Source organism: Aythya marila (assembly GCF_965140915.1).
Source record: "Aythya marila genome assembly, chromosome: 1".
Classification (NCBI taxonomy): Eukaryota; Metazoa; Chordata; class Aves; order Anseriformes; family Anatidae; genus Aythya; species Aythya marila.
In genome coordinates this window covers 24,636,390-24,663,834 of record NC_139042.1, presented here as the reverse complement: position 1 = coordinate 24,663,834, position 27,445 = coordinate 24,636,390, and the positions used below count along the sequence as shown (strand labels likewise).

The window sequence follows — 27,445 nt, the reverse complement described above, 5'->3', positions numbered from 1 at the left end:
AAGAAATGTGGTAGAGGAGAAGGCACTAAATTAGTTTGGCAAATTTGGAGCTGAGCAACAAGACAAATGCTTCTAAAAGCCATTCTGGTTTATAATATTAAACATACATTTATCTAAAAGAAATATAGTAAATAGTGCTTCTTTCTTGTGATGGAAAAGGCTCTGGTTTGGCTGTTGTTTAAATTTATCACTTTGTTGAGTGCACCTCAGTTTTGCTGTACTGTACTAAACATTTATCTAAATGAAAGTGTACGAGACCCAGAGTTGCCCTTCAATCACTATATCCTTTATGAATTAGAGTTCCATTTATCAAAATTACAGCAAGAAGAGTAAGGTCTCACAGGGCTGTCTCATTACAAGGCTTGTAAACACTGTCCTTACAAAGAAATGGTTTAACACCTAACAAATCAAAAACTGATTGGGAATAGAATTTATTTGAGATCATCTATCTTCAGAAGACGTGCCGTACTGAGTGCACTTCTTGGCCTTTCTACCCATTCATCAAGAAATTAACAAGCGAATACCACAGACCACCAGATCTCCTTGGATCCTGAAATGTGAAATATGTTCAAAACAGATCTGTCACAGATGTTCTATTTTTAAATTTCAAGATGACTTCAAAAAGGTTATAAAATAAGAGGAGCTCTCAAAATAAGAGTAAAAAGAAAAACAACTTGTCTCTTTAAAAACAGACAACAAACTGAATAAAAAATTATATGACATAAAACTATGTCTAGTATTGTTAACAATGATATAAAAAGGAGTGATGAATAAATTAATATTTGATATTTCAGCATGTTTGTAAAAAATAAAAACTCAAATTATTTTTTAAAGTCATGGCAAAATTACTATGAAATGGAATTCATTTCCAGATACTTCATTTCAAACTGCTCTCAAGACACACCAAGTTTCTTTTTTAAAATATAATACAGAATTGTATTAATGTCAGTTCTTAAGTCTAATTAGAAAATGTTTCAAATGCTTTTAAATAAGAGAAAGAAAAAAGAAATTAAATATAATTTGACGAAAGAAACATTTTAACATCAGGGTGTTCAGAACTGGAACTGGCAGATGCTATCAGTGCTCAAAGAAGCAAGATCCTTATTAAAGGATGTTTTTCCAGACTGGAACTTAGAAAGAAACCATGAAATAAGAAGGTAAATATTTCTTAAAACAGCAGTTTGCAAAGAACTTAAAGGAATAAGCCAGCTCTCACTGAAGTCCCGCTGAAGTTAGTGCCCTAATGTCTTGAAACTTGAAGGTTCTGTCATAAATGTATTTCAAGAAAACGTATGTATAAGACTAAATAAGATTAAAAAAAATATATATATTTTTTAATCCATCATTTGTTACACCTGTTATCATCTTGATCATTGCATGGTAAAAACTGGCTTTAGGATAACTGAAAAGAGCTAATCTTTAACAGAAAACAAAGAAAGCAACTAGCACTCATCTACAAAACCCTGACTTCAATGAAGAGGTATGTATTTTATATGTGAGCTGCATGGTAAACCTGTATAGCATTGAGAAAAAATTACGAATTTCAGGTATTTAATTTTCCTTAAAAAGTAACGGAAACTATTAATCTGACCAAAAAAAAGCCCGCAAAGAACAAAAAAAAACAACTAACAAACCCAATAACAACAATAAAGAAAATAAAAAATTAATAATTTTCCAAGAACAGGAGGATCTCAAGTTATTTAGTAGCTACAGCTTCTAGAATCATCTAATATATGCAATATTTAAATAAATATTTTGTTGTTTTTATTGTAGTATTTGAATTTTTGTTTCTCAGTTTTCAATGAAATCAATAAATGCTGCAGGTCACAACAGGTTCTGAGGTCACAGTCTGAATTTCAAAGATACTGTTAGTGTCCAAACCCATAAACGGTATCCCTAAATATATTTAAAATAAGCAGTACAAAAATAGCGTATTGTTGATTACGCTTCTATTATGTAAGTTGATTTTGTTAGACTTTACACTGATTACCACGATTTTGTTGAATATTGAAAAGGAGTTTTTGCTTCCATCTTCACTGCTGTGCATTTATTATTCAAAAGTTTTTTTTTTTTTTTTTTTTTTTTTTTTTTTCCTCTGTACTTAGCATACTTATAGTGAGGTAATAACATGGTTAATTTTAAGAAAAGTTTGCTTGGTAATACTGTAACCAACAAAAGAAGACTACTGCTTCTTATAAAGTTGTTTCCATAGTTTACTTCAATGAATTACCGATAAGGCAATTTATGCAGTGAGTGCTCTTTGATCTTTGAAGAGAGATGGCAGAATGGAAAGTTAACCTCATTTTAATGTTACCTAAATATACTGACAGGAAATTCTAATGTTTCCAAACATCTGGAAATCTGCTCCATGGGATGGTGTTCTTCTTTTCTGTAAGAAAGCCTTTTCATATATTGTCTTTTACAGTTTTATGTGGCTTCTAAAGGAGCATTTTGACATAAGTAAAGTCTGTTCTCTTTACAGTAAAATGCTGCATTTAATTAAAAACTCTCTTTTATAGAATCTAAAGTACAGTTTTTGTGAAGCTTAGCTTTCCTCAGAAACTTTCAAGGATAAAATTGCTTTTTCTTCTCTTACAGGTCACATATATGCACTGCTCTGTAGAATTATTATTATTATTTTTTCCTGAGTTATAATAACCTGGGGTATATTTTAACATGCTGTTGAATAAAGGAATTCAGAATTAGTTCCTCGCAGGAAACTACCTCACAGGTGATGATGTAAATCATGAAATTATATCACAGGTAAAATTTATCAACAGACTTTGAATGTACTGTTTTGTTTATTATACAAACTCTAACTTTCACAGGAACAGTCAAGCTTAAATTAAAATGCAACACTATTAACTACCCCCTCTTTTCTTTTTTTTTCTTTTTTTCATTTGATATGATTAATACTTGAAAATACTTATAAAACATTTCAGGAGATAATCTTCCTGTTTTATATATTATAACAGTTTAAAATCCTGCTTTCATTGCTAATCTTTACTAACTTGATTAGGCACCGGGACCCTCACAGCGGTCACATTTATGGAGAGCAGCTGCTTGGCAGTCTGTAGACTGACCTCTACAAAACCCAGCAAGATTAAATAATTGACATGGTAACCACTCCCCCTGGCCCAATATCTTTCTGCATGGCTTCAGAGCCAGCCCTTCCAGGGCTCAGTTCACTCCATGGGAAGAGGAGACCAGGTATCTCTGTGTCTGCTCAAGAGCCTTGGAGGAGCAGAACATTGCTGGCATATTGTGATGAACTGTCCCCACCTGTGTCTGTTGGGGCTGTGATTTAAATTGCAATGTGTTTCTGAAACTGGCAGCTTTGACTGGCATATAATTTAGTTTCCCTGGAGAATCAGAGAAGTGACTCTTATTAAAGGAGGGCTGGTTTTAATAGATTTAATAAAAGCCAGAAGGACCTAAATCATATTTTTCTTATCAAAGATCATTGAAGAAATGAGGGGAAAAACTGGAAAAATTGTGTAGAAATTAAAAATTGCATGTATTTATTTTGGAAATTACTTTTTACTTAAAAGCAAAACCAAAACATATTTTTATTTTCTGTAATAGATAAATACTTAGATAATAAGTAATAATAAGAAGATCATAATAATAAGTAATAGATAAAAAGAAAATTAATCTGAGACTTTCCAAACATTTTCCTCTATGTCTAATTTTTATACCTGCTATCTGACCACATTTTCTCTAGGTGAGTCATTTATAAATACTTTATTGTTGTATACATTATACTCTCATAACTTCTCAGGTGTTTTGCATTGTAACAGTGAGACTGACAATGATGAGGAGACTGAGAATAAAAGCAAGGACAAAATTAATGTGTTTCTCAAGAGACTTTTTTTTTTTTTTTTTTTTTTTTTAAATAAATAGTTGTGGTTAAATTGTTGTGTATCAGTATAAAAGGTCCTATATAGAAAAAAGGATGAAATTACTATGCTGGACACTTTTATTTATTTATTTATTTATTTTTTCTCCCTTTAGTTTACAGATAGGAAAACTAAGATTCTGAGTGTTATTAAATTATTTTTTAGAAGTCATAAGTATTATACTTATTTGAGATTTCAGATGTTCTGAGCTTGTGAGAAGGAACCTGCACTGATTCAGTACAGGTCATAACGAGCCAGAGGGTGACAGGATATGGCCAGTCTAGCAGATGTTATAAGGCATTTTCACACATCTGAAGGTCAGTCTTCAGTCTGACTGCAACTAGAAGTCCTTCTAACTGGAACTTAAACCAGCCAAATGTTTATATTTGGATTAAGATGTAGTTTGCCACTGTAACTTGTACACACAAGAATGGATTCATATTTCATGACTGATGACCTTTACAAATCCCTGTCAGTTTGAAATGTAGCCTCTCAGTGGATACTATAGTTTGATAAATTGCAGAAAGAAACTGAATTTCCTGATGTGCTGTGGATCACTTAAACAGGCAAAGATGATACACAAGAAAAATAATTAAGAGCAATAAAATATTCCTATTTCCTACCATTTTACTAAAGTACAGTAATAGCCAACACGAAAATAACTACATCACACCAACAGTTATTGTTCAGTGGAAAGGACATCAAGGACACTTGCAAGTAAGAGAATTGGATCAATATTAACGCGATTTTCATTTCATGCTTCCCCAACTCCAGTAAGCTGACAATATACTCTGATTATGTGAACTGCCTCTGAGTAACATAGAAAAGGTTATTAGAGCAAGAGGTGGAAATGGAATGCACTTTTTATATTGACAGGTCTGCTAATAGAGTGTACTGATTTTCAAAGCCATGCAATGCATTTTTACAATTTAGTTTTGACAGCAAAAAAGGAATTTCATTTATCATTAATTCAAAATATTCACATGTAAGCAAAGGTTTCTTAAGACAGGCCACTGAAGAGGGTAATCAAACTGTTTTAATAGAAAAAATGTAATTAGTAAGGTAAGAAGCAAAAGGGGATTGAATTTAAATATGTATGAAATGATAACAAAAAAAATGAATTCTGTTAAATGATATATTCAATGCTTTTAAAATAGAATCTGATAAAAACTTTTAAAAGATAACACATACATGAAAAACAAGGAATCTCTCCACATTCATGTCTGGATTTTGTCTTGAAAGTTTTTGATTAGTTTCAAGTTTGAAATACTTAAAACAAGCACACATTCTACAGGAAAAGCCATGTTCTGACTCTATCTGCTCGCAGAGCTCAAAGACAGGATCAAAGTTGTCAGGTTTCTACAAAGGCACACCCTGTACTGAGGAACCGTGCCTACATACGCTAGGCTTAATTTAGCTTCCAGCTCACAAATATTCTAATTGAGAAAGCTAACAATGAGAAAGCCTTGGGGAGAAATGAAACACTCTTTAGAAACACAGATGCTTGGTGCATGCTAGCAGCCCAATGGTAATGCACTGGCATGTGAGAAACCTGATCTTAGCTCCTGTACTGGGGTATTCTACACCAACCTTTCTAAACTTTACCTAATAATTAGAGCCTCCAATCCACGAGACAGGTTCAAACCTCAGGATTTTTAAAACAAAAGATTTATCTGTAGTTTTATGGACTGACTTCTAACTTTCGAATTCTTCCTCTCTGTGGCCAAATTGTGGTAAATCATATCTTTGCTAGAAGGCACTATTCTCCCTCACCACTTAAAGTTTTGCTACCAGATCCTGAGTGGATAGCTAAAAAAAATTAATTCTCTATAACAGAAAATGAAGGTGTAGTAAGTACATTTAAAATGATTTTATAGTAACTATCCAAATTCCCATAGTAAAATAACTGTTTTAATTTCTATTGAGACTACTTATTTAGAGAAGAAAGACTCAAAAGCCTTGAGATACCTATTTGCCAAAATGTCTGAAATGATCTTTGTTTTCTGGAATGTTAATCATTTCAAATGAAATTCTGTTCTTTTGAGACATACAGAAGGAAGATCTTACGTAGTCTTTACACAGGCAAAATCTCCTATACATGACATGATGTCTTCTATAACTCTTTTGTAAAAGGATAGCCCCCATTTTACATAAATCATAAATTTGTAAATATAATAATCTTATCAGAATATCTAGATTTACTTTTAATTACACTGTCTTTTACTGTGCAATCCCAACTAGTTCAGTGTACTGCTCTGATTCTTTTTTTTCTGTGCAAATTTCATTTCATCCTCACATGGATCACCACATCTTTGGAACTGGCATGCATCATTTTCACTTCAGCAACAACAGTAACTGGTGGGAGGAACTGTTTCTATTTCTGTGTAGATCAATGCCTATAGCAACATCAGACAAAGGGCAGCACCCACAGGATATTCACATTTGTGAGACAGCAGTGTGGCCCTAACATTGGGATATTTGTGTTTAACTCTTAGCTCTGCTAAAGAGCTATAATCTAGTTGCAAAAGATAGTGATCCTATTTGTTGTGAAAACTTATGAAAAAATGAGCTTCTAGTTCCTGAACCTAAAATGCAAAATTAAAATCAAAATTTTTCTATTTGATTGATTGGGGGCAGAATTTTACACTTTTTTTTTTTTTTTTTTTTTTTTTAATAGCTGCAGCTATAAAAGCTCTTTGTTTCATACTGTCTAGCAGATAAAAAGTGACATAGTAGCGATACAGAAGATAAAGCAGAGTCTGAGAGTCTATGACTACAACAGCTCAAAGAGACTTTCTACAAGATTTCCATTACTTTGTCTCTGAAATAGGTGAATGGTAATTACTGTCCCAGGTAGAAAGCTTGTGTGTATATTAAGGAAAGTTAACTCACAGAAATCTTAGCAGCAATAGTAAAGGAAAAAGGAGAACAGTATTTTATTTTATCTACCATTAAGCTTCAGTGTGGTGGTAGTGATGTCTTTCATTCTGCTTTGCAAAGGTTGCCAGAGAGCAAAAAAAATTCCATGCTACTTCAGGGATATTTGAAAAAATGCTATGCTTATGTTAAATTTACAAGCATTGGCAATATTTTCTATCCAGAGTGGAGCTGAGATGCTATTTGACAACATGATTCACTTTTTTGAAGACACGGGAGTGAGTGATTTGTGTTATATGGCAAAACAGATACAAATGAAACCCTCTTCGGGCATTATGCATAGTCCTTTCAGCTACAAAAGTTTGCGTATTGTAGATGATATTTATGTTCATACACAAAGATATAGGGAGATATACATTTAAGGCATACAAAGATAAGAAAAAATCATGTCATGATGTAGCATACATGCTATGAAAAACAAAATTAATTATGTAACTGGAAACGTATAATATGCTGGCTGATGGAATTCTTAACAAGTTGGTTTTCTTGATATGATGTTTACTGGTATATCTGAGAACTTCTCACAATGTATTTGGCTTTTAATACAGTGCTTTCATTAGGTGTTTCTGCACCCCTGTCTGTACCTTGCACAGAGTTCTGTTAACTCTGTGAAAGACCAGGAATCACCTATACTGAAGAGATTCTCACAATCTACCTCTGTCATCTTAACACATCTTCACCTTGCGAGAGGCCTTTGCCTAAAAGCCTGTCATGTCTTCTACTGGCATGAGTAGAAGAGTGGGAGAGAAGGGGTTCTAACTGTGATCTTCTGACTCTAGGCTGCAATAGTTGCAGCACTGAGGAAATAATGGCCCCTGATTCCAGCCAAGTACTTGGCTTCCTTTCCTAGACACCTTTCTTCAGTGTTGTTAGAAAACACCTTCCTCAGTAGAAGCAATAGAATTTCATTTTGCATTTTTAGACACATTTGGTAAAGTTTGGGCTTCTTTACTCCAGTAAACAATGTTATTAAACACATTTTTCATTTAATAATTCTATATATTTCCACTTAGTCTCCACATAATGGAGAACAGACTCCTGCAGTCAAGAAGAGATGAAAGATAAGAAGAGTGGAGAAAATTTAAAAATGGAATGTGTTGTTGTGTTCAACTAAAGTTGAAGGAGTGCTGTTACTCCTTAATATGGAGTCTTCAAGCACAGAAGATTGGAGGTAAGAAAAGCACATGGTAAAATCTGAGTCTGAAGAGTTACATTCACCCAGCCATGAAAGATGTCCTGAAGGACAATTAGACATTTCATTGACAGAATGTTCTTCCAAAAAGTTTCTATGAGATGCTCTGAATATACATGGGTCAGTAACTTCCATTTCTTTGTCAATTAGCAATAGAACTGAATCAAAAGAACAAATAAATTCTTTACAACGGTTTGAAAACATTTCACATCATAGTAATTTACTGGTTTTGGTAAGTAGATTACTTTCATTCTGCAAGAGCAGATAGCTAAAGTTTGTTCTTTTCACATGTAAATATAACATTGGAAAGGAAAAAAGTGCAGCTAGACTTCTAAAACTGGCAATGATTGCAATTTGGTAGTCTTGGGAATGTTTTTGCCAGGCAATTTGATTACGTTAAGAATCAAATTTGAATCATAAGCTTTCAGAGGCAATCTGAAGTGAGAAAAATAAGTAGTTATGTTAACTGCTGGTAAAAAAACTTTGTTGTAAAATTAACTCAGACCTATAGTAGCAGTTAAAATCCAGGTCATGCCAGATAGACTGAAAACATCAGAGGAAGGCATTTGAAATCCAACACAGAGATTTGGAGGGAGGAAAGTTTTCACATCCTATTTGGATCTGCTAAAAGCTCAAAATAAAGAAAGATTCTGACATTAAAGATTTGAGGAAATTAGAAAAGAAAAAAAAAAGTCTTTTATTTCATGAATCTGTACTTAAAACTTATTATCAAGCTGCTATGAAAATTCCTATGCTAGAGATGGCAGATAACAGAAAGCAGAAATACAGAGATTATGAATCTGTTAGGCAAGCAGTCACAGCTAATTTCCATTATCCAGTCAGACAGTAGAAGCCCAGACACAGAAAACCAATAGTGTTCAGTACTCTACCTAAGTAAATTCCACTAGTGATCACACCTTGAGGTAGATCACCATAATAGTAGATATATTTAATGAGAATATATTAATGTCCTTCGAGGGGACTAAGAAATACTAGAAAGACCACCAAGATAAATCTAGTATTTCAGATTTAGTTATTATCACAGTTAGTAATCTCTTATACTACTCTCTAATGAAAGTCCTTAATCCTGGCTTATTTAAACAAATTTTATTTTCATCTGTATCTGAAAACTACCATGTAAAACCTTAGCAAAATACATTTTTATTTTGTGTGTGTGTGTGTGTGTGTGTGTGTGTTTGTAATGTTTTCCCTAAAATCCAGTGAGGATGAAATAATTGGAAGTTTATTTGGTAAAGCAGTGGATGGCACTGTTGGGCTACAGTTATAAATATGTAGTGGCAAATCTTAAATTATTATGCTTTCAATAAATACACAGGTTTTTGTGATTTCTTCAGGCACACAATTTGGATGTAAACTCATTTAGAATACATTAGAGATTTCACAATCAGATGTGGAAGTTAATACATGTACTGAAAGGAAGTTGTGTTATAAGAATTTTATTTTAGGTGAAAGAAAATCAATAATATTTTTGATGTCAACATTCAATATATTTTTCTTTTATTAATATTAAATCATATATCTAACATTGGGCATCTCTTCTTATAAGGGGCACTTGGCTGGTAATTAGTCTAATGGAGACAAAGAGAGTCAAACAAAGAAAAGAGGAAGAAAATGGTGCTCCAAATGAAGTGGAATTGCTTACACATTTGTCTCATGTCTGCATGATTACTTTTAAAGAATCGAGGTGATTTACTTGATGACATGTAGAAGCATTGTTATGGATTAACTTAATGAATGCATACATATTCTTAAGATGTTTACTACTGAACATCATGTAACATATGTGTTTTCTGCCCATAAAGAAGAAACTTAAAACTACTCACAGTTACTTCTTAGCTTGTAAACTTACAGGCTAAAATTAAGCGGGCATGTAGTGGATGAATGAAGGTGGTTTATTTTTAGTCGGGGGCTTCTGTTTTCTTTATTTTTTGTTTAACATTCATACATATGACATTACTTAAATAAATAATAGTTTTGCAAGTTATCTGAGATAAGGGTCATCACCTGCATTTCCTCAGAACAATGTATTTTATGACATTGTGTGTGTGACTAATTTTCAGGAGGACAGTGCAGGATAGAGCACTAAAGAAGTCAAAAAAAAAAAAAAAACACAAAAACAACACAACAATAATACCCCTCCACCCCCTTAAACTCTCCTACCAAACTATCAAAAACATTTTAGTGGCTCAAGTGGCACAATAAACTCAGTTTCAGTAATAGTATACTGTCCATGAGAAAACTGATATTAGAAGTATTTTATGACCTGGATGATGGGGCAGAGGGCACCCTAAGGAAATTTGCATATGACAAACTAGGGGGAGTGGCTGACACACCAGAGAGTCATGCTGCCACCCAGAGGGACTTTGGCAGGCTGGAGAGGTGGGCTGACAGGAACCTTCCGCAGCTGAGCAAGGATAAGTGCAGAGTCCTGCATCTGAGAAGGAACACCTCCATTCACCAGTACTGCTGGATGGCACCCGGCTGGAAGGCAGTTTTGCAGAAAAGGACCCGAGAGTCCTGGTGAACAGGTGAAAGTAACTTGATATTGAGAATTACCTATTTTTGATTAAATGTTTCTGCTTTTTTTTTTTTTTTTTGAGTCTATGAGAAGTTGCATGAGATTAGTCCTGAACATTGAGATATAAGCTCTTGAGGCTGGAAGGCTCCTCTGAAGACTGTCTAGTCCAACTCCCTTTCTGAATCAGGGTCAGCCACAGAAGGCTGCCCAGGACCATTGTCAGTTGGGTTTTCAGTTTTTCCAACAATGGAGATTCCACAGCTTCTCTAGACAACCTGTTCCATTGTTTTACTACCATGAGGATAAATAAAATGTTTTTACTGAGTATCACTGAGAAGAATCTTCTTTACTCTCTCCCAACAGGTTATACACAACTACAAGACTTCCCCCATCCTGAGCCTTGTCTCTTCCAGATGAAGCAAAGAATATTTAAAGAATATCTGAATCAGATTAGGAATCAATGTAAATGTAAAAAACAAACAAACAAAAACTACAAAAAGATCTTCAATTTCAACTATGGCCCTTACAGTAAAGTTGTTCATATAGACATATTATGGAAAACAATATTAATAGACAAAACTGAAAGCATATTTTGGTGTTTCATATCTTACATAGTACACGTAGAATGCTTTCACTAGATATGCCTAGATAACATTTTTTATGCATCTAGTGGTCCTGCTAGCAAAATTCTGGTAGGTGATGATTCTGTATCAGCTATCTTCAAATTGCTTCCAGTTTTGCATTAGTTGTTGGAAAAATCCTGCTCTCTTTAAAATAGGACTGAAATCTGCATTTCTGAGACAGACCCTAAGGACTGTTCTGGAACTATGGTAGATATGGTATTTTGAATAAATACAGACCAGAGATGGGTCAAAGGTAATAAAGTTAGAGGGCCTTGTGAAGTTGAGAAAAAGTAAATACTCTTAGATATATATATATATACTCTGCAACTTTGACTGGCACTCTTGAACTTATTGAAAAATGTGGTGGAGTTTTAATTAAGAAGTCCCAGAAAGAAAAACTAGTCTTCAAGTGGGCATTCAGACTTCCTAGAATTAAGCATTTGATTTCATAGCAAAGCTTCTGAACAGAGATGAAGAAATTGAGCACACACAGTTCATAGGACATTTTTATTTCTTAAAATGTCTTATCCCTTATCAAATGTCATGATAAGTTTGTTTATAAAACACTAACAGCTTTCTGGAACAATATCTGGTGCATGCTAAATGAAACCAACTTCTTACCAGTTTCTCTGGAATGTCTTCCCTCTATCTTGTTCTAACACTAACTGCAGAAATGATGAGCACAGCAGTTCTGATGGACAGGAGGAGCTGCTCTGGACTTTTCAGCATTGAGAGGTCACTTTGGAGTTACAGTCCTTGGAAGTTCAGCTTGGTACATTTTTCTTTAATACTGAAGATCCTCACAAATTTAATACTGATATAGGGCCCAATGTGAGACAGCCAAAATCCCTGTTCTGAAGACAGACCCTGGTTTGAGCACGGGTTTACACGGATTTCAGACTCAGTTTCATAGTAGGGAATCCACACACCTTTTAAGGTTGCACTTGCTTGAAGCTAAACATTCTAGGTATGTAAGTCCTTCAGCAGCCTGATGGAATCCTGCCTACAGTTCTTTGAAAGTCTATCAAACTCCAGGTTATTTTATGAAAGTAAATTTCAGATTTGAACATTTCAGACTTCAGAAATTGATGCTCTCTAACTCAGTTTATATAATCAAATCCTATTTCTAATGATAAGCATATACAATATTTGCTGAAACTTACAGCAGTGAAGACAACTCCCAGGAGTCAGATATAGTCTACTTCAGTTAAAACTGCTCTTAAAAGAAGGTTTTTAATTAGATGTCCATATATATAAAAAAGCATGAGAAACTTAAAATATGCAAGTTCAAATGCAATTGCCATATTGCACTTATAAGACAGATCTGTAACTTTGTTTTAAAACCTGAATGAATTACACATTAGATTACAAAGGTGTTTAGTTGTTTGTTTGTTTGTTTGTTTTGCATTCTAAGCATTCAGGATTTGTCATGATAATCAGATTAACAGGCCAAATATTGTTGAGCAAAGACATTAGAAATACTTGACCAGCTTACATACAAATGTTTAGAACATAACCACTGAGCTATTCAAGTCCATTACCTCCACTGCAGACTAGAAAATGTGGCTTTTCTTGGATCACGTCTACATGCAAATGGTTTGTGGAACACTATCTTTAAGTGCTGAAGGACCAAAACTTAATAAATTCACTATTTTGCTAAGTTGACCTCTGTGGAGTAGTATTCTGTTTCACTGTACAGGGTGGTACAGTAGTGTCTCGTCTATACTAATCTCCAATGACTGTAAACTGTTAAGGTGATTAACTAGAAGAGACAGTTCTTTCACCACATGTGCAGAATCACTGTGAATTGGGTCATGGTTGTATATTTTCTGCATTTATAGGTAGCAAAATTTGGGGAAGAGAATAGAGTCTAAAATGTCTTGCACATTCTTTTGTTCCTCCCCTCTTTTTAATCTACAGTTTAATCAACCACATTGAAGCTCCATCTAAACTTAAAATAAGAACTGTTCTAAATCCATTGAAATGTCAATAAAATTAAAACTCTACATAAACTTTTCAGTAGTTCAAAATCCCAGTTTATGCCTTTCACTTTAATACTTAGTAAATAGGATCCCATTAGCTTCACAAAAGGGGAAAAATGAATCCATGGATCTATTGAAGTAAAAATTTAACTAAAACAAAAGGGTACAGCAGATAAAATTCTGAAATAATTAGGCTTGAATTTTACATACAGATATGAAATGGATGTAAAACCCAGTGTTAATGTCAAATAGCTAGAAATGGAAGAGAGTAATCCAAAGGGAAAAATTTTCCACTTCATCTCCTGTAAATGCTGCTATGACTCTGTTCTGACAGTCTCAAAGGACAACTAAGTGTATAGCTATAGGAATATGTTATAATTTTTCAATTTTGAAATCTTTTTACTTGCCATATACTTTGAACACACGTATATATCTATACATACACACATACATGCATATTTGTATTTTATCAAAAACAGACATCTGAGCATGCATACAATGGCTGAGCAACAGCCTGTAGTTAAAAAGTTTTACCCATTTGTCTTGTAGCAGAATTTTTGAGAGAATACTACTTACATATAGCAGATAACAGCTAATGCTTCCTATATTAAGAAGGCCCTTATCAGACAAAATTAACACTTTATTTTTTTAGCCCTTCAAGGCATTTGTTTTTATTTCTTTATGTTATATTAACATCTGTTGTAATTTTTTTTTCTAAAACAAACATATAGATCACAGACATAGTTTTCATTTCCAAGAATTTTCCATTCCTTGATGACTGCAAGTATTACATAATTACAGTATCCAGACATCCAACATCATCTCTGATTTAGTACTAGAGTAGCTGTAGAGCACTTTTTTTATTTATCAAGGTCATCTTGATGGCTGTGCAAGCTTAGATAAATCAGGTGTTAAGCAGGCACATCTCCAAGGAATCTGGAAATTCTCTCATCTGCAATCCTCAGCACATCTTATTATTTACTGCCAAATAAAAGACTGATTAATTTTGTCATTTTTGCTTGGTGATTTTTGCTCATCTGAAACTGCCTGCCCTCCTCTGCAATGCCTGATCAGACCTATTTAAGCTGATGCCTTTGATCGCAGATACAGAGGAGCTTGCTGACTTAGGCTTTGACTAAACATTCCTCCACTGCAGTATTTATGCACAAAATCCTAAATGATAACTGACAGTCAACATAGATAACAAATATTTATATTTCCACTATTTTACTGATGCTCAGTATACAATTTCTTGTGCTAGAGGTATCAGTCAAGATGAAAAATTTATATTAATATAACAAAAATCCAACAAATTTTGCTTTGATTAATAGCTTTTTTATTTCTCACAAAGTATCTGAGGTCAAGAAAAAATGTGTTACTGGAAAACTAAGCACAAATATATTTTTTAATTGTTTTAAATTCTTTCTGTACTATGATATCATGCTTAGTGTTGGAAGCTAGGAGCATTTTACTATCAAAGTGTTCCAAACAAAATTAACAAAACAAAGCTAATAAAAAAATACAATGAAAGTTAAGCCCTATGGAAAAAAAAAAATAAAAAAAAAAAATCTGCCTCCAGCTCTTTCTTAATCACATTCCAACACCAGAGGCTAAAGGTACATCAAACTGCACCAAATCCTTTTCACATGACAACCTCATAAATTATTCAACTCATTAGTAACACCAAGAGGCATAAAAATAACATCAGTGTTAAGGATGTTTTCTTACAGAGAAAGGTCAGCTAAAAGTTTCAATGTTAAAATCCAAAGGCTTAGCCTCTGAAAAGTAAGTACATGTAGCTAGAATCCATGAACTATAACATTAATGCATGCTGCTTAAAAATTCCATACATTAATTTTAGTAAATACATGAAAAAGTTATATTCAGAATTATTTAATTCTGCAAACAGGACAACTTTTTTTTTTCTCTCTCTCTCTCTTTTTTTTTTTTTTTTTTTTTTTTTTTTTTATGTAACCAGGATGCATACCACCTCTAAAAATACTTGAGAGTTAATTTTCCCGTATGTTGAATACACTAACAGGTGAGTACTATGAAACTATATAGAAACAACACAGTATGAAACTCTTACTACTTCAGCTTTTCTATTTCTTTTGGTTGTAGCTTTATCTTGCAGGCTAGCTCTGCTACCAGGCAGCTGTCACCTCCACTGATATACCAGACCATAAAAACTACACTAAGAGGTAATCTTTGCAACATTCTAAAATAAAACCATTTAAGTTCAACTTGTATTATAGTTCTTATAAAGCAAAACAAAACAAAAAAACATACTTCCACCATCTTCTGAGCTCAATCTTATCCCAAAGATAAAACATTCTTACTATAAAATGCAAGAAACAAGGACATCAAAATAAACGGAAAGCTGGATAGTATCAAAGCTTAAAACTTCATTCTAGCTTATAAATCGGATTTCTTCTTGTTTTAATGCTAGTTTAATATCTAAAATTAAGATTATTAATCAATTTTAAAAGTAAATATTTTAAAAGTTTTTATGCCTAAATAAAGCAGAAAGCCCTCAGTCTTAATGATTATTTTTCTTACAAAGGAAATATATTTCAAAGGAAATAGTTTTCTTACAAAGGCAACATAGCAATTAGCACAATTTTGCATCTGCCTCTGATAAGATCTCCATTTTGATGTTTTGGAATACTGTGGTTGAAATAACCCTCTGTCAAATATATACTACTGGAGTGACGTCTTAACCCAACTGGTGAACAGTTAATGACCTGAAGTTCTGCACATGATAGCCTTTGCATTTAAATAAGTATTAAATTACACTACCTAGTATAACCACATATGCAGACACTCATTTATATGTCTAACCTTGTTTGAATCCCAGCTATTTGCTTCAACAACCAGCAAAGCTGGTGAAATACATAGGTTACGCAGAGCTACCTTTATATCTGTCACATTCAGAACTCCTGGCAACATTAGCCCTTGACTACAAGGGCTACAATCAACTGAAACGTTTAACATGCATTGGACAAACTACTTCCATTTCCTCAGTTTTTAATAAGTGATGTAAAATTTCATTGCTAAATGCTACAGAATCCCAGGATATTTTTTTTTCCAGTACGGCAGATTTAAAAAACAAAAAAAAAAAAAAAAGGAAAGAAAAAATATTCTGGAGATTCTTTACAAATTCTTTACAAATCTCCATCTTTGATATGCTAGAGAGCTACACCAGTTTAAATGTGAGAAGTAAATTTGCTTTAGACATTTGGAGTACTCAGGTTCAGTCTGCTGTACAGAAGTCACTAAACACATGAAATTTTCAGATGATATAAGGGAATTTACAAGCATGTTCCTCCCTCCTCTTTTATACCTCAGCTACCTCTCCATGAAAATCAATCATCATCTAATCCTTAAATTCAAAGACTGAATCTCCTATGTGGTCTATTCAATCCTAAGCATCCTCAAAATGCATTCTTTAAGCAAGTTGTTAGGTGTTTCATGGTTTGCAGAAAACAAAACAAAACAAAAATTTTGGCTAAGAATATGCTAAGATAAAAACATCTGATATGTTTTTTTAAAACAGTTAATATTTTATTCATTAGAGCTCTCCAATGGAACTATTATGACACATTAGTTTGGTGGCTTAACAGTTTTGTTCTGTCACTTGGGAGAGACAAGTTTGGTTACTTTTACCAGTGTCTCAAAATTAACATCTGGGAATGCCAGAGATGTAAATCCCCTGGTGATTAGAAAACATAACAGCCCCCAAGCTCACAACTGTTGGTTCATTAAAGTATAAGAACTGAAAGAATTCATTTTCTAAGAAAATGTTCTAGGAATTCTCAGCACTATCCTTAAAAAAAGGAGGGATGCTATTCTCAGGGATTCATGGACATGAAGAAAAATTCATAACATTTTTTTTAAGTAGGAGTTTGTACTGACCATATTCCACTGCAGCTTTCAGAAGAGCATCAGAATGAGTAGACCCAAAAGCATTGCGAACAAATCGCCTCCGCCGGCGCAAATCGTCTTCCCAGTAATCCAAACGCCAGAAGTCATGCAGTTGGCTATGAAATAAAGAACACACACATCAGCACCTACCACAGCCTGAACTGTATTTACATACATTATACTATAATTTCACTACTGCTTTTCTATTTCTGGAATACAATCTTGTAAAAACACATATTACTAAAACTTCCAATATTCTAACATTTCTTTACATGCATTTATACATTATAAACCTCAGCACTGCCTGTCTCAAAATGTTCTGCCTGCTGCTAAAAACATTAATCACACTGAGCCCATTAACAAATGCAGCATCAAATTACAAGTATTAATGGCACAGCTTGCTTTCTTTTACAGTGTTTTTAACAAGGCTTGTAAATCATAGAATGGACCTCAGTGCAAATAGTTTGCAATTTAATGACTATGGTCCCTTAGCAGACTGAACTTAGAAGTATAAAATATTGCCCACTTGAATTTTGTGGAACTATGATTAAACTAATGTGCTGAAATATTCATTGAAATAATTCCCTACTGCCCCTAGCAACCTGAGAAAATTGCAATTTTATTCATTATTAATAACACTGAATTAGAGCAGCAAAAAGATTCCACCATGTGGTAATTGTCTTGGTAAATTATTAGTCCAGCACTAACAGAGTACTAGGATGATTTTATAGCTTCCAGCTAATACAAGTCATTAACAACCATGACCATCTTTGCATTACATTGCTTTTTTACATTCAAAAGCAATATTAAAGCACTGTAGAATGATATAAACCGATGTTAATCTATGTTCAACTCAAAACATATATATGTAATCATCTGGTATTTAACTTCACTTCTACAGAAATGACCAACTCCGTATCAGAAAACTTCTTGACATTATCAACACAAACATCTCCCATGTCAACATTATAAGTATGCAGTTCTGAAGGACACAGAACAAGGGGCATGGATGTAGCAGAATACCTCCTAGTCACATTTTCAGAAGTAGCACACATTTTTAGTTTATTATTTTTACTCAATGTATTTTTTGTACTCTGAACAACAGTTTCACTATATGCTTCTCGTGTCTGCTTGAAGGTCCTACTCTTGATGTTGCTTTGAGGATCAGGCATTATTTTATGTAGCTACAGTCACTGAGAAGGCGTCTTCAGAAGTTCAACAGGAGCTGCTTACTCATTGAGAGCAATTCAGACTATCTTGCATAAAGGTGAGGCAGTAGTGACTCAGCTCCCACAGTGGGATGGTGCAATATTAATGGCCTGGCTTGCATGCGATGAGACATAAATACCTCGCTATCCTGAGTACCACATTTTTCTTGCTAAGTAATAGACTACGTTTTTTGTTTTTTTTTTTTTTTTTGTTTTTTTTTTTTGTACTGATACAGTTTTTGCTCACAGATGTCTTGTTAGCCTGAAGTATCAGTCCATCATTTACCCTCCTACACTGAGTACTGAATAATTTTATTATGACTGCTAAGTACACTTGATCACTATGTGTTATAAATGCAAAAATGTGCAGACAGCTGACCCATGGCTTAAAGACAGAGTTTAAAATCTCCTTGTAGAGTTCAAGACTCTGTTTTAAACTCATGATATGAAAGATAAAAATAAAGGCTTTTTATCATAGTCATTGTTTTTAAAAGGTGAGAACTTTCCCTTTTTACATCCATCTAAGAGTAATCAATAATGAAACAGGAGTAAAGACATTAATGAAAGTTATTTTAAAAAAGCAAGAGTTCTGTGAATCTGTATTTTTCATCACTAAAATTAAGTTGATAAAATGACACAATTATGTAAGAGTTAAAAACCGTTTATTAAATTAAAAATATTCAAAGACTAAGAATATTAATTTTTTAATTTGTTCTGTGTTTAATCTGGTAATACATTTATTTCATTAATCAGCCTGAAGGATACTGTATATTCTCAGCTGCAAGTAAAAGGTTGGAGTAGATGATTTAAAGATTGGATTAGATGATCTTGGATGTCTTTTCCAACCTGATTCTGTGACTCTAAAACAGATTTTAAAGTCACTACTTCAATGAAGTCATAAGTAAATAAATGAAAAAATTGTCAGAGGAGAAAGTCTATTTTGGGGATCCCAAAAGGTTATAACTTAACCAGGGCTTGACATCTGAAATACTGAACTAATCTGAAATAATGGTGCAAAATAAAAATTTGGAGATAATAGTACACATAACGTATTCCTAATCACAAATGACATGGCTGTTTAAAACACAGCTGAAGTTTCTTCCTAGACTGTTCTACCCAAACATACCCCACAATGTTATTAACCTAAAACTGCAGCTTGCAGTCTCTGCCAGCTTGCAGCCAGATGCAGTGGGAGATAAATATACAGAGCAGCACCTCAGGGCATCAGGTAGTAGCAGGCCAGAAGCACATTTTTGTTAGTAGGCATAGTGTCAGACCTTTATGCAAAATTATGTATAATCGAACCAAGATTCTGACATAATTTCTTCTAAGAGTATTTCATTCTACAAATGAAAAAATGGAAAGCTTCTGCATGGGGAAGACTGTATGAAGATGATGCATGAGAAGAGTAACAAGATGAGAAAGTTGTCACAGTTTTGTTATTTATTAAGAGGCAGAGGTTTTGACAAGCTTCCATCTCCCTACTTGGTTGTCTTCTTTCAGGGAAACGATGCCTTTTGTTCTCTCTAGTTCAAAGTCCATGCATTTTGGAGTTTGTAGGATTTACTGATTTAATCAAGTTCGAAATCAGTTTTCAAATATAAAAGCTTAAGAGTGACGCTTGAGTACACAGAACATCTAGGAAAGAGAAGTTATATGAATGGCATGAAGTCAATGAACATAGCTGCTGCATATATGAACCAGCTCTAATCAGTAATAACAGAACCTGAGATACTTTAATCTGAATCCTTCTAAAGACTTTTCCTTTCTCAGAGAAAACACCCACAGGGAGTGGCAGAACTGTTGAAATTGTCTAGGGTAGACACAGTATTTGCCACCAGATGTTTTGCTGCAATAATCTTTCTGAACAATATAATGCAAGCCAACAAAGGTCTGCTCAACAGAGTTAGGTAAGCAGTGATGAAGGCACATATAGTATCTTAGGGGACTACTAAAAGCAGCAAAATAGTGGTTTTTTTTTTTTTTTTTTTTTTTTGTTTGTTTGGTTGGTTGGTTGTTTTTCAACTTCTTTGAGAAAAACAACAACAAAACAACAGCAAAAAAGACTGGATAAATCCTGGAACAACAGCAGATTCTGAGTAACTCATATATACAGCTTGGAATTAAACACTACAAAGTTATCAGGCTGCCAAGTACTGCCATTAAGGCAGAGATGTCTTGGGCTCATGGAATAAAGCACTGGACTGAATTATAGTATTGCAGTATAAACTGTGTTGAAGACTATACCTGGACCCTAAACAAAAGGTTTCTGGATCTTAACCAGTTACTTTCAGATTTACTATTGACTTATTTATTGAGCAGCATATTTAATAAAGTGATTAAATTTTCTCCTTATGCTATTGCTATTGCTTGCAAGAAATCAGAGGCTTGAAAACTTTGAATGTTTGACTTTCATCACTTATATTATAGAAAGACTTACGTTGGGATTTTCTTAAAAATATATTGTTACATCTTTCCTTGGATTAGATTAAATATACTGTGAAGGAGAAGACTGTGGCACAAATTTTAGCCTAAAGCTAAGAAAGCTGCCTGCTTTAAAAGCCCGGAGATAAGGACTGAATCAATTCAGTCCTCAATTCAGACTCAATCAAGTTGTCTAACTCCTTAATGACAGTACTTTACAAATACTTATATTCTAATCCTGTGTATATTATTCAGGCTTTACTTACTTACTTACTTAATTAATTAATTTCAGGAATCTAGATAAATGCTAGGCAGTTTTAAGTCCTGTCTGAAAATCAAGCTGAAATACACTTTCTAGGTACTAGATACAAGTCAGTCAGAAAAGGGCATGTCTGCAAATTGTCCCCCATGCTACAACCTATTTTTCCTAGAATTGCTGTTATTACATCAAGTTAGTTTAGTAATTTATTTCTGCAACAAGTACAATACTTGAAGAAGCTTTTATTTTCTTAATGATGTGTAGCAAACACTATTTCCATAGCCAATCAGATTACGTTCAGTTTCTCGTTTGCTTGTATTTTACAGCATTTAAGTGACATTTTGAGTCAGGCTTGTTTTAATGAAAAAGTGTGTATTAGGCATATCATAATGATTTTTAAATTATTTTTATTTTATTTTATTTTATTTTATTTTATTTTATTTTATTTTATTTTATTTTATTTTATTTTATTATTATTTTTAACCTGAGGTTCATAGCGTTATTTGTGAGCTACTTCTAAATACTTCCAACAACAAGTATACCTGTGTTCCTTTAACTGAAATTGCTTAAAATGTACTCTAAAACACATGACCCAAAGAGGTCTATTTCATGAGCTTAACTGTAAAGATACTTTCCTTACAAACTATAGTATAACCTAATATAAACCTTTATCATCCTTATCATCACTTTCATCACAAGAACTGGTATGAACCTACTGATATTACAATGTTACTAATAATGAAGTGGAGTGCACAGTGAAAACTTAATCCAAAATTTCAGATGTATGGTATTTTATACAATACATACACATTATAATGAAATAAACCCTGTGTCCTGGTTTCAGTTAGAACAGAATTAATTTTCTTCCTGGTAGCTGGTGGAATGCTGTGTTTTGGCTTAGGATGAGAAGAGTGCTGATAACACCCCGATGTTTTAATTGTTGCAGAGCAGTGCTTATACCAAGCCAAGGACACCTCAGCCTTTTGCTCTGTCCTGCCAACAGGCAGGCTGGGGGTGCAGTAAGAGCTGGGAGGGGACAGACCCAGGACAGGTGACCCAAACTAGCCAAAGGGGTATTCCATACCATCTGACGTCATGCTAAACAATATATAGGGGTGGCTAGCCGAGGGAGGGGGCCGGACTGCTCGGGGTTAAGCTGGGCATCGGTCAGCGGGTGGTGAGCAATTGCATTGTGCATCACTTGTTTGTACATATTATTAGTAGTAGTATTATTATCATCATTGTATTATTATTATTATTATTAATATTATTATTATTATTTTCCTGTCTTATTAAACTGTCTTTATCTCAACTCACGGGCTTCACTTTCCATTTCTCTCCCCCGTCCCAGAGAGGGAGGGGGAAGGGTGAGCGAATGGCTGCGTGGTGTTTAGCTGCCAGCCGGGTTAAACCACGACACCCTGTTTTAACACAGTTATTGAAGGATTACAAATTCTTTTTCACTGCCACTATCATCATCTGTGCCTGCTTAGCCACTCACTGTATATATTCTCCTCCTTTAAACAGCATTTGAACTTGTGAAAGGTCAGCATGAGATGGAAAGGCAAAGTAGTCTTCTGCTACACCAGATAGCAAACATGGATTTTAGTAAATAGGATCAAACAGCTTTAAAGTCTTCACAGAATCAAAGAATAATAGAATGGTTTAGGTTGGAAGGGACCTTAAAGACCACCTAGTTCCAACCTCCTGCCATAGGCCATAGGCAGGGACAACTCCCACTAGACCAGGTTGCCCAAAGCCCCATCCAACCTGACCTTGAATGCTTCCAGAGATGAGGCATCCACAGCGTCTCAGGGCAACCTGTTCCTGTACCTCATCACCCTTAGAAGAAAGAATTTCTTCCAAATATCTAACCTAAATCTACCCTCTTTTACTTAAAAGCTATTACACCTTGTCTGATAACGACATTACCTGATAAAGAATCCCTCCCCAGGCTTCCTTTAGTTACCAGAAGGCTGCTATAACGTCTCCCCAGAGCCTTCTCAAGACAGAACAACCTCAACTCCCTCAGCCTGTCTTCCTAAGAGGGGTGCCCAGCCCTCTGATCATTTCTGTGGCCCTCCTCTGGACTTGTTCTAGTACATTCATGTACTTCTTGTGCTGGGGGCCCCAGAGCTGAATGCAGTTCTCCAGGTAGGGTCTCACAAGAGCAGAGTAGAGGGGGACAATCACCTCCCTCAGCCTGCTGTCCATGCTGCTTTTGATGCAGCCCAGGGTACAGTCGGCTTTCTGGGCTGCAAGCACACATTGTCAGCTCATGTTGAGCTTCTCATCAGCAAGCAACACCAAGTCCTCTTCAGAGCTGCTCTCAATCCACTCATCGCTCAGCCCGTATTTATGCTTGGGATTGCCTTGACCCAACTGCAGGACCTTACACTTGTCCTTGTTGAACTTCATGAGGTTTGCGCATTCCTACCTGTCAAGCTTGTCAAGATACCTTTCGGTGGCATCTCTTCCCTCCAGTGTTTTGACCTATCCACACAGCTTGGTGCCACCTGTAAACTTACTAAGGTTGTACTCGATTCCACTATCCATGTCCCCAGCAAAGATGTTAAAAAGACCTGCACTTCTAAAAGCATGTTGCTCTAGAAGTCAGAATCACCCAGAATTCTGTATAATACACTGCTACAATAACACACACACCTTCCATATATTTTGGGACAAATATTATTAAGACAGACTAAAGTATTTCCGATAGCCCAACATGTATTCTTTTTAGAAATTGTGGAGCTCTCTGCCACAATTCAAAGAAGTACCAAGCTAGCCTACACAGCAAAGTCCTTCCTGTCTTTCCCAATGTCTTAGTAGCTCAGACTTGTTAAAGAAAACTTTTTCAAAGATTTTCTGTTAAATCCCTCGGCCACAGCTCTGAAGAAGTGTATAGGAAGGACATTTTTTTTTTTTCTATTACTTACAAATCTTAGCTTTTCCAAACAGCAAATCTTTGCACACCCTGTGGGCATCCAGCATCTGTGACTGCAGCTTCATGGCTATCCCTGCACGTGTTGCATGGGAGCCTTCACTTTCATACTGCATGCTACAGATGCATTTTTCTCTATGTCACCTACAGCTACAGCAACCAGAGGCAAACACAAACTGTGGATAGCAGCAGAACACATGTCCATAAAAGATCCTCAGACTGCAGCCCAAATGATGGGCTGCCAGATGGAAGAGATTAAGTTTGAATATGCTAATGAAGAGGAACAAGCCTGAAGGCATGGGGGAAGGGGAAAAAGTTGTTTGGAAAAAGAGGTGGGTCACAGAACTGGAGGGATGCCAGAGAATCCATAGTCTTTGTAATAGTGGGAAACTGCATATAAAAGAAGGAATTGATGATCTATTATTGTAAGAATTAGCTTTATTCTATTTTCTGTAATATATTTTAAAGAGAAAACCCCATTCTTTTCAGAGTCTGGAATTATGACTATGTTTTGACAAAAGAGGAAGAAATGTACATTGGAAACACATATAAAAAAATCCCTAATATTTAGTATGTAAAAAAAAATTGAAATACAAAAATAAAATAAAATAAAAACAACAAAACAAAACAAAAGCACCACCACCAAACAAACAAACAAACAATGACAAAACAACAAATTATTACTTATGGAATATGTATTAGTTAAAAAGTATAAGCTAAAATATAAATCTGTCTGCCAGAAGATCTAAATCATAAAAGACTTCTGTAACAACAATAGAGGAAATACTGCGTATCAACAGATACAATAATTGTATTAGGGTGAAGTTTTTCTGACTGTGCTTGAAAACAGAAGCAGTGCCTGCTGGTTGTAGCAAGTGTGAGGCAGGTATTAAAAAATCCCATCCCATGAGTAAAAGAAAATTAAGCCTTGATGTACCTGATTGGAAACAAACATCAGAAGTTTTAATTAACATAACTCCTCTACACATGCAAAAAAGCCTTTTTTCTTGTTGTTGTTGTTAAAAAAAAAAATCACAAAGTTTTAAAGTTTTATTACTTTTTTTTTTTTTTTTTCAAATAACATACTAGACTCCCAGAAAAAAAAAAATGTTAAAAAAGGATAATACTAATAAGCCTAAAAACTGGAAATACCAGCATGGGGAATAAAGATGCCTATAAACCTGAGAGACATCTAATGCAATGAAAATCGTAAGGACGGTAAAAATATTGTAAATAAACATTAAAAAAATCTTTAGGCATTTTAATAAACAACAACATTTGTTTTCCTAAGTACACATGAAAAAGGATTATCATTGTTACATATCAGGAGAACACTTCGCAGAGTTTCATAGCAGAAGGGAAAAATGTCTTTGAACAAGATGTTACCATCTAAATAGAAAAATGCTAAATATTCAGGGAAATGTGGCTAGTATTTAATCTTTTAGTAGTTTTTTTTTTTTTTATGGATATTAGGCTGAGTAACTCATTTTTTGTGTGAGAAGTTTCATACTGTAACTTTGTGAAAGAATTTGGTTGAATGTGTCCTAGGAAAGTCACATGGATGATACACATTGGAAGCAGGGCTTCAAGGCTTAGGATATGAGTCCAGTGTGATGAAGCTACATTCACAAACCAGTGAGGTGACATAGCAGCAGAAATATAGGGTATGAAGAACATATAGAGCAAGTGAAGAGCACTGGTAATAAATACTGAGGTATGGTGATGAAGATGAAGAGATGAAGGTGTGTCAGTGGGCAAATAAGGCATGCCTATAGGATTGCTTACAGATAGCATTTCTTGGGGGATAGCCACTGTCTTTTACTCTTTTTTTTTTTTTTTTTTTTTTTTCCTCAATCATTGCAGCAAACTAGCTGCAATGGAAGGAGGGAGGAAGTAACAGAGCTGGCTGCTAATTTGAAAGCAGGTGGTGTCCTAGTTACTGACAGATAGAGGAAGTAGTGTGGAGAGCCCAGCAGTCCAGCTAGATGACTTAAATCCCTGCAGCATGGCTAGAAGGCATGCCAGGGAAACCTTATGCAGAAGTGTCATGAGACATGAGAGTTGTACCTTGTCTGTAGGGCTGCCAAAAAGTGAAAAATGAAAACAAGAGGAGAGGTGAGACAGGAACAACTGCTGAAATGTGAGCAGAAATGTAGACAGTCAGAGTCAGAACACTACAAATAAGAAAGGAAATTGACTTGGTAGGAAAGTCTAGAATTAGGCAGCAAGGAATTTCAAAAAAGAAAAGTAATAGGATCTAACCAATAGGTAATTTTCATTGGAGTAATCTTACTGGAGTAAAACAGCACAGGAACAGAACAGATGTAAAGGTTTCTTCCAGACCATTTTCTGTGATACCGTGAAATGGGAAACTATAAAGGCAACAGATAGGGAGACAAAGAAATTGAGAAGTGTAGATGAAAGGTTTGAAATGTAATTATTGATTGGTGAGAAAAAAACAACAAGTTGAAAAAAAATGGATGAGTAGTAAGAAATATAAGGAATAGAGAATATAAGGAATAGAGATGTGAGAAGAAAACCAATGACTATAGAAACTAGAAGAGAAATAACTGTGAAAGTGGATGAGATGAGAGAAGTACTTGCAAATAATAAAAACAACTACCATTTACAGGTGCAAGAAATGGAGTTAAAAAAAAAATCTGAAGGATTTTGATGTTAATACCAGTGGTTACCCAATCTTAAGAGTACATACTATTATAAAGATAACTTACAGTAAATTTTCCTTTCTTGCTGTCTGCCATTACACCCTGGTTGTTGCTTCTAACATTATTAACTGCTGAGCTACTCAGTTCCTTTTTAACAGTAAATCTTGCTATGCATTATCAAGGATGTTCGATGTGAAGAAGAGATTGTAAGGGCAATTGAGATTGTGAAAAATGAAAAAAAAATAATTATTTGAATTACTCTTCTACCACCTTGGCTGGGATTGCTGTAAGGGTGCTCTTCATCTGTAAATCCTGTATGCACGAAGATAGCGTCATAATGACTAGCATCACCAACTAACGGGCTACAGCTTTCCTAAATGTTAATGATAGATAAAATAGCTGTTTACTCTCTTGGATGGATTCATAATGAAGATATTAGACGACAAAGAACAAAACCTCTATTTCTTTATTTTCTTTCAGCCCTTTTAGAATATCAGTGTCTAAACTTTTCAAATTAATTATTGAAAGGTATATTTAGTTTGTCTAAAGTTAATTTCATCTGTTATCATTTCACTGATCCATGTAACTTTGTTGGGTCTCACCTAAATTTTTCTCAATATGCTTAATCTAAAACTGACTGGAGTCAACACAAACACCCTCATCAACATCAATAGGCTTCAAATCAATTGTTTTCAGATTCATTCATTTTAAAGAAGCTCTGTGATTTGTAGATTTTGGTACATACTCTTTCTTCACCTCTTTATTAATTTCTAATAAGTACATTAAATAAATTGTATTGCAGCACCTCATCTGTTGAAAATGGCAACTCTGCTTTTCTTTATACAGACTTT

General features: G+C 34.5%; 1 protein-coding gene across 7 annotated transcripts in view; it reads right to left on the bottom strand.

Moving 5' to 3' along the window:
• The window catches only part of NBEA (neurobeachin), a gene marked incomplete at its 5' end in the record, with an annotated part of 512,607 nt that overhangs the window by 171,222 nt on the left and 313,940 nt on the right, over positions 1–27,445 (bottom strand). For all 7 annotated transcript variants that reach the window (XM_082765401.1, XM_082765407.1, XM_082765402.1 and 4 more), the window contains one exon: positions 17,088–17,212. In XM_082765401.1, coding sequence (XP_082621527.1) covers positions 17,088–17,212 — 125 coding nt within the window. The remainder of the gene's footprint in view (positions 1–17,087; positions 17,213–27,445) is intronic.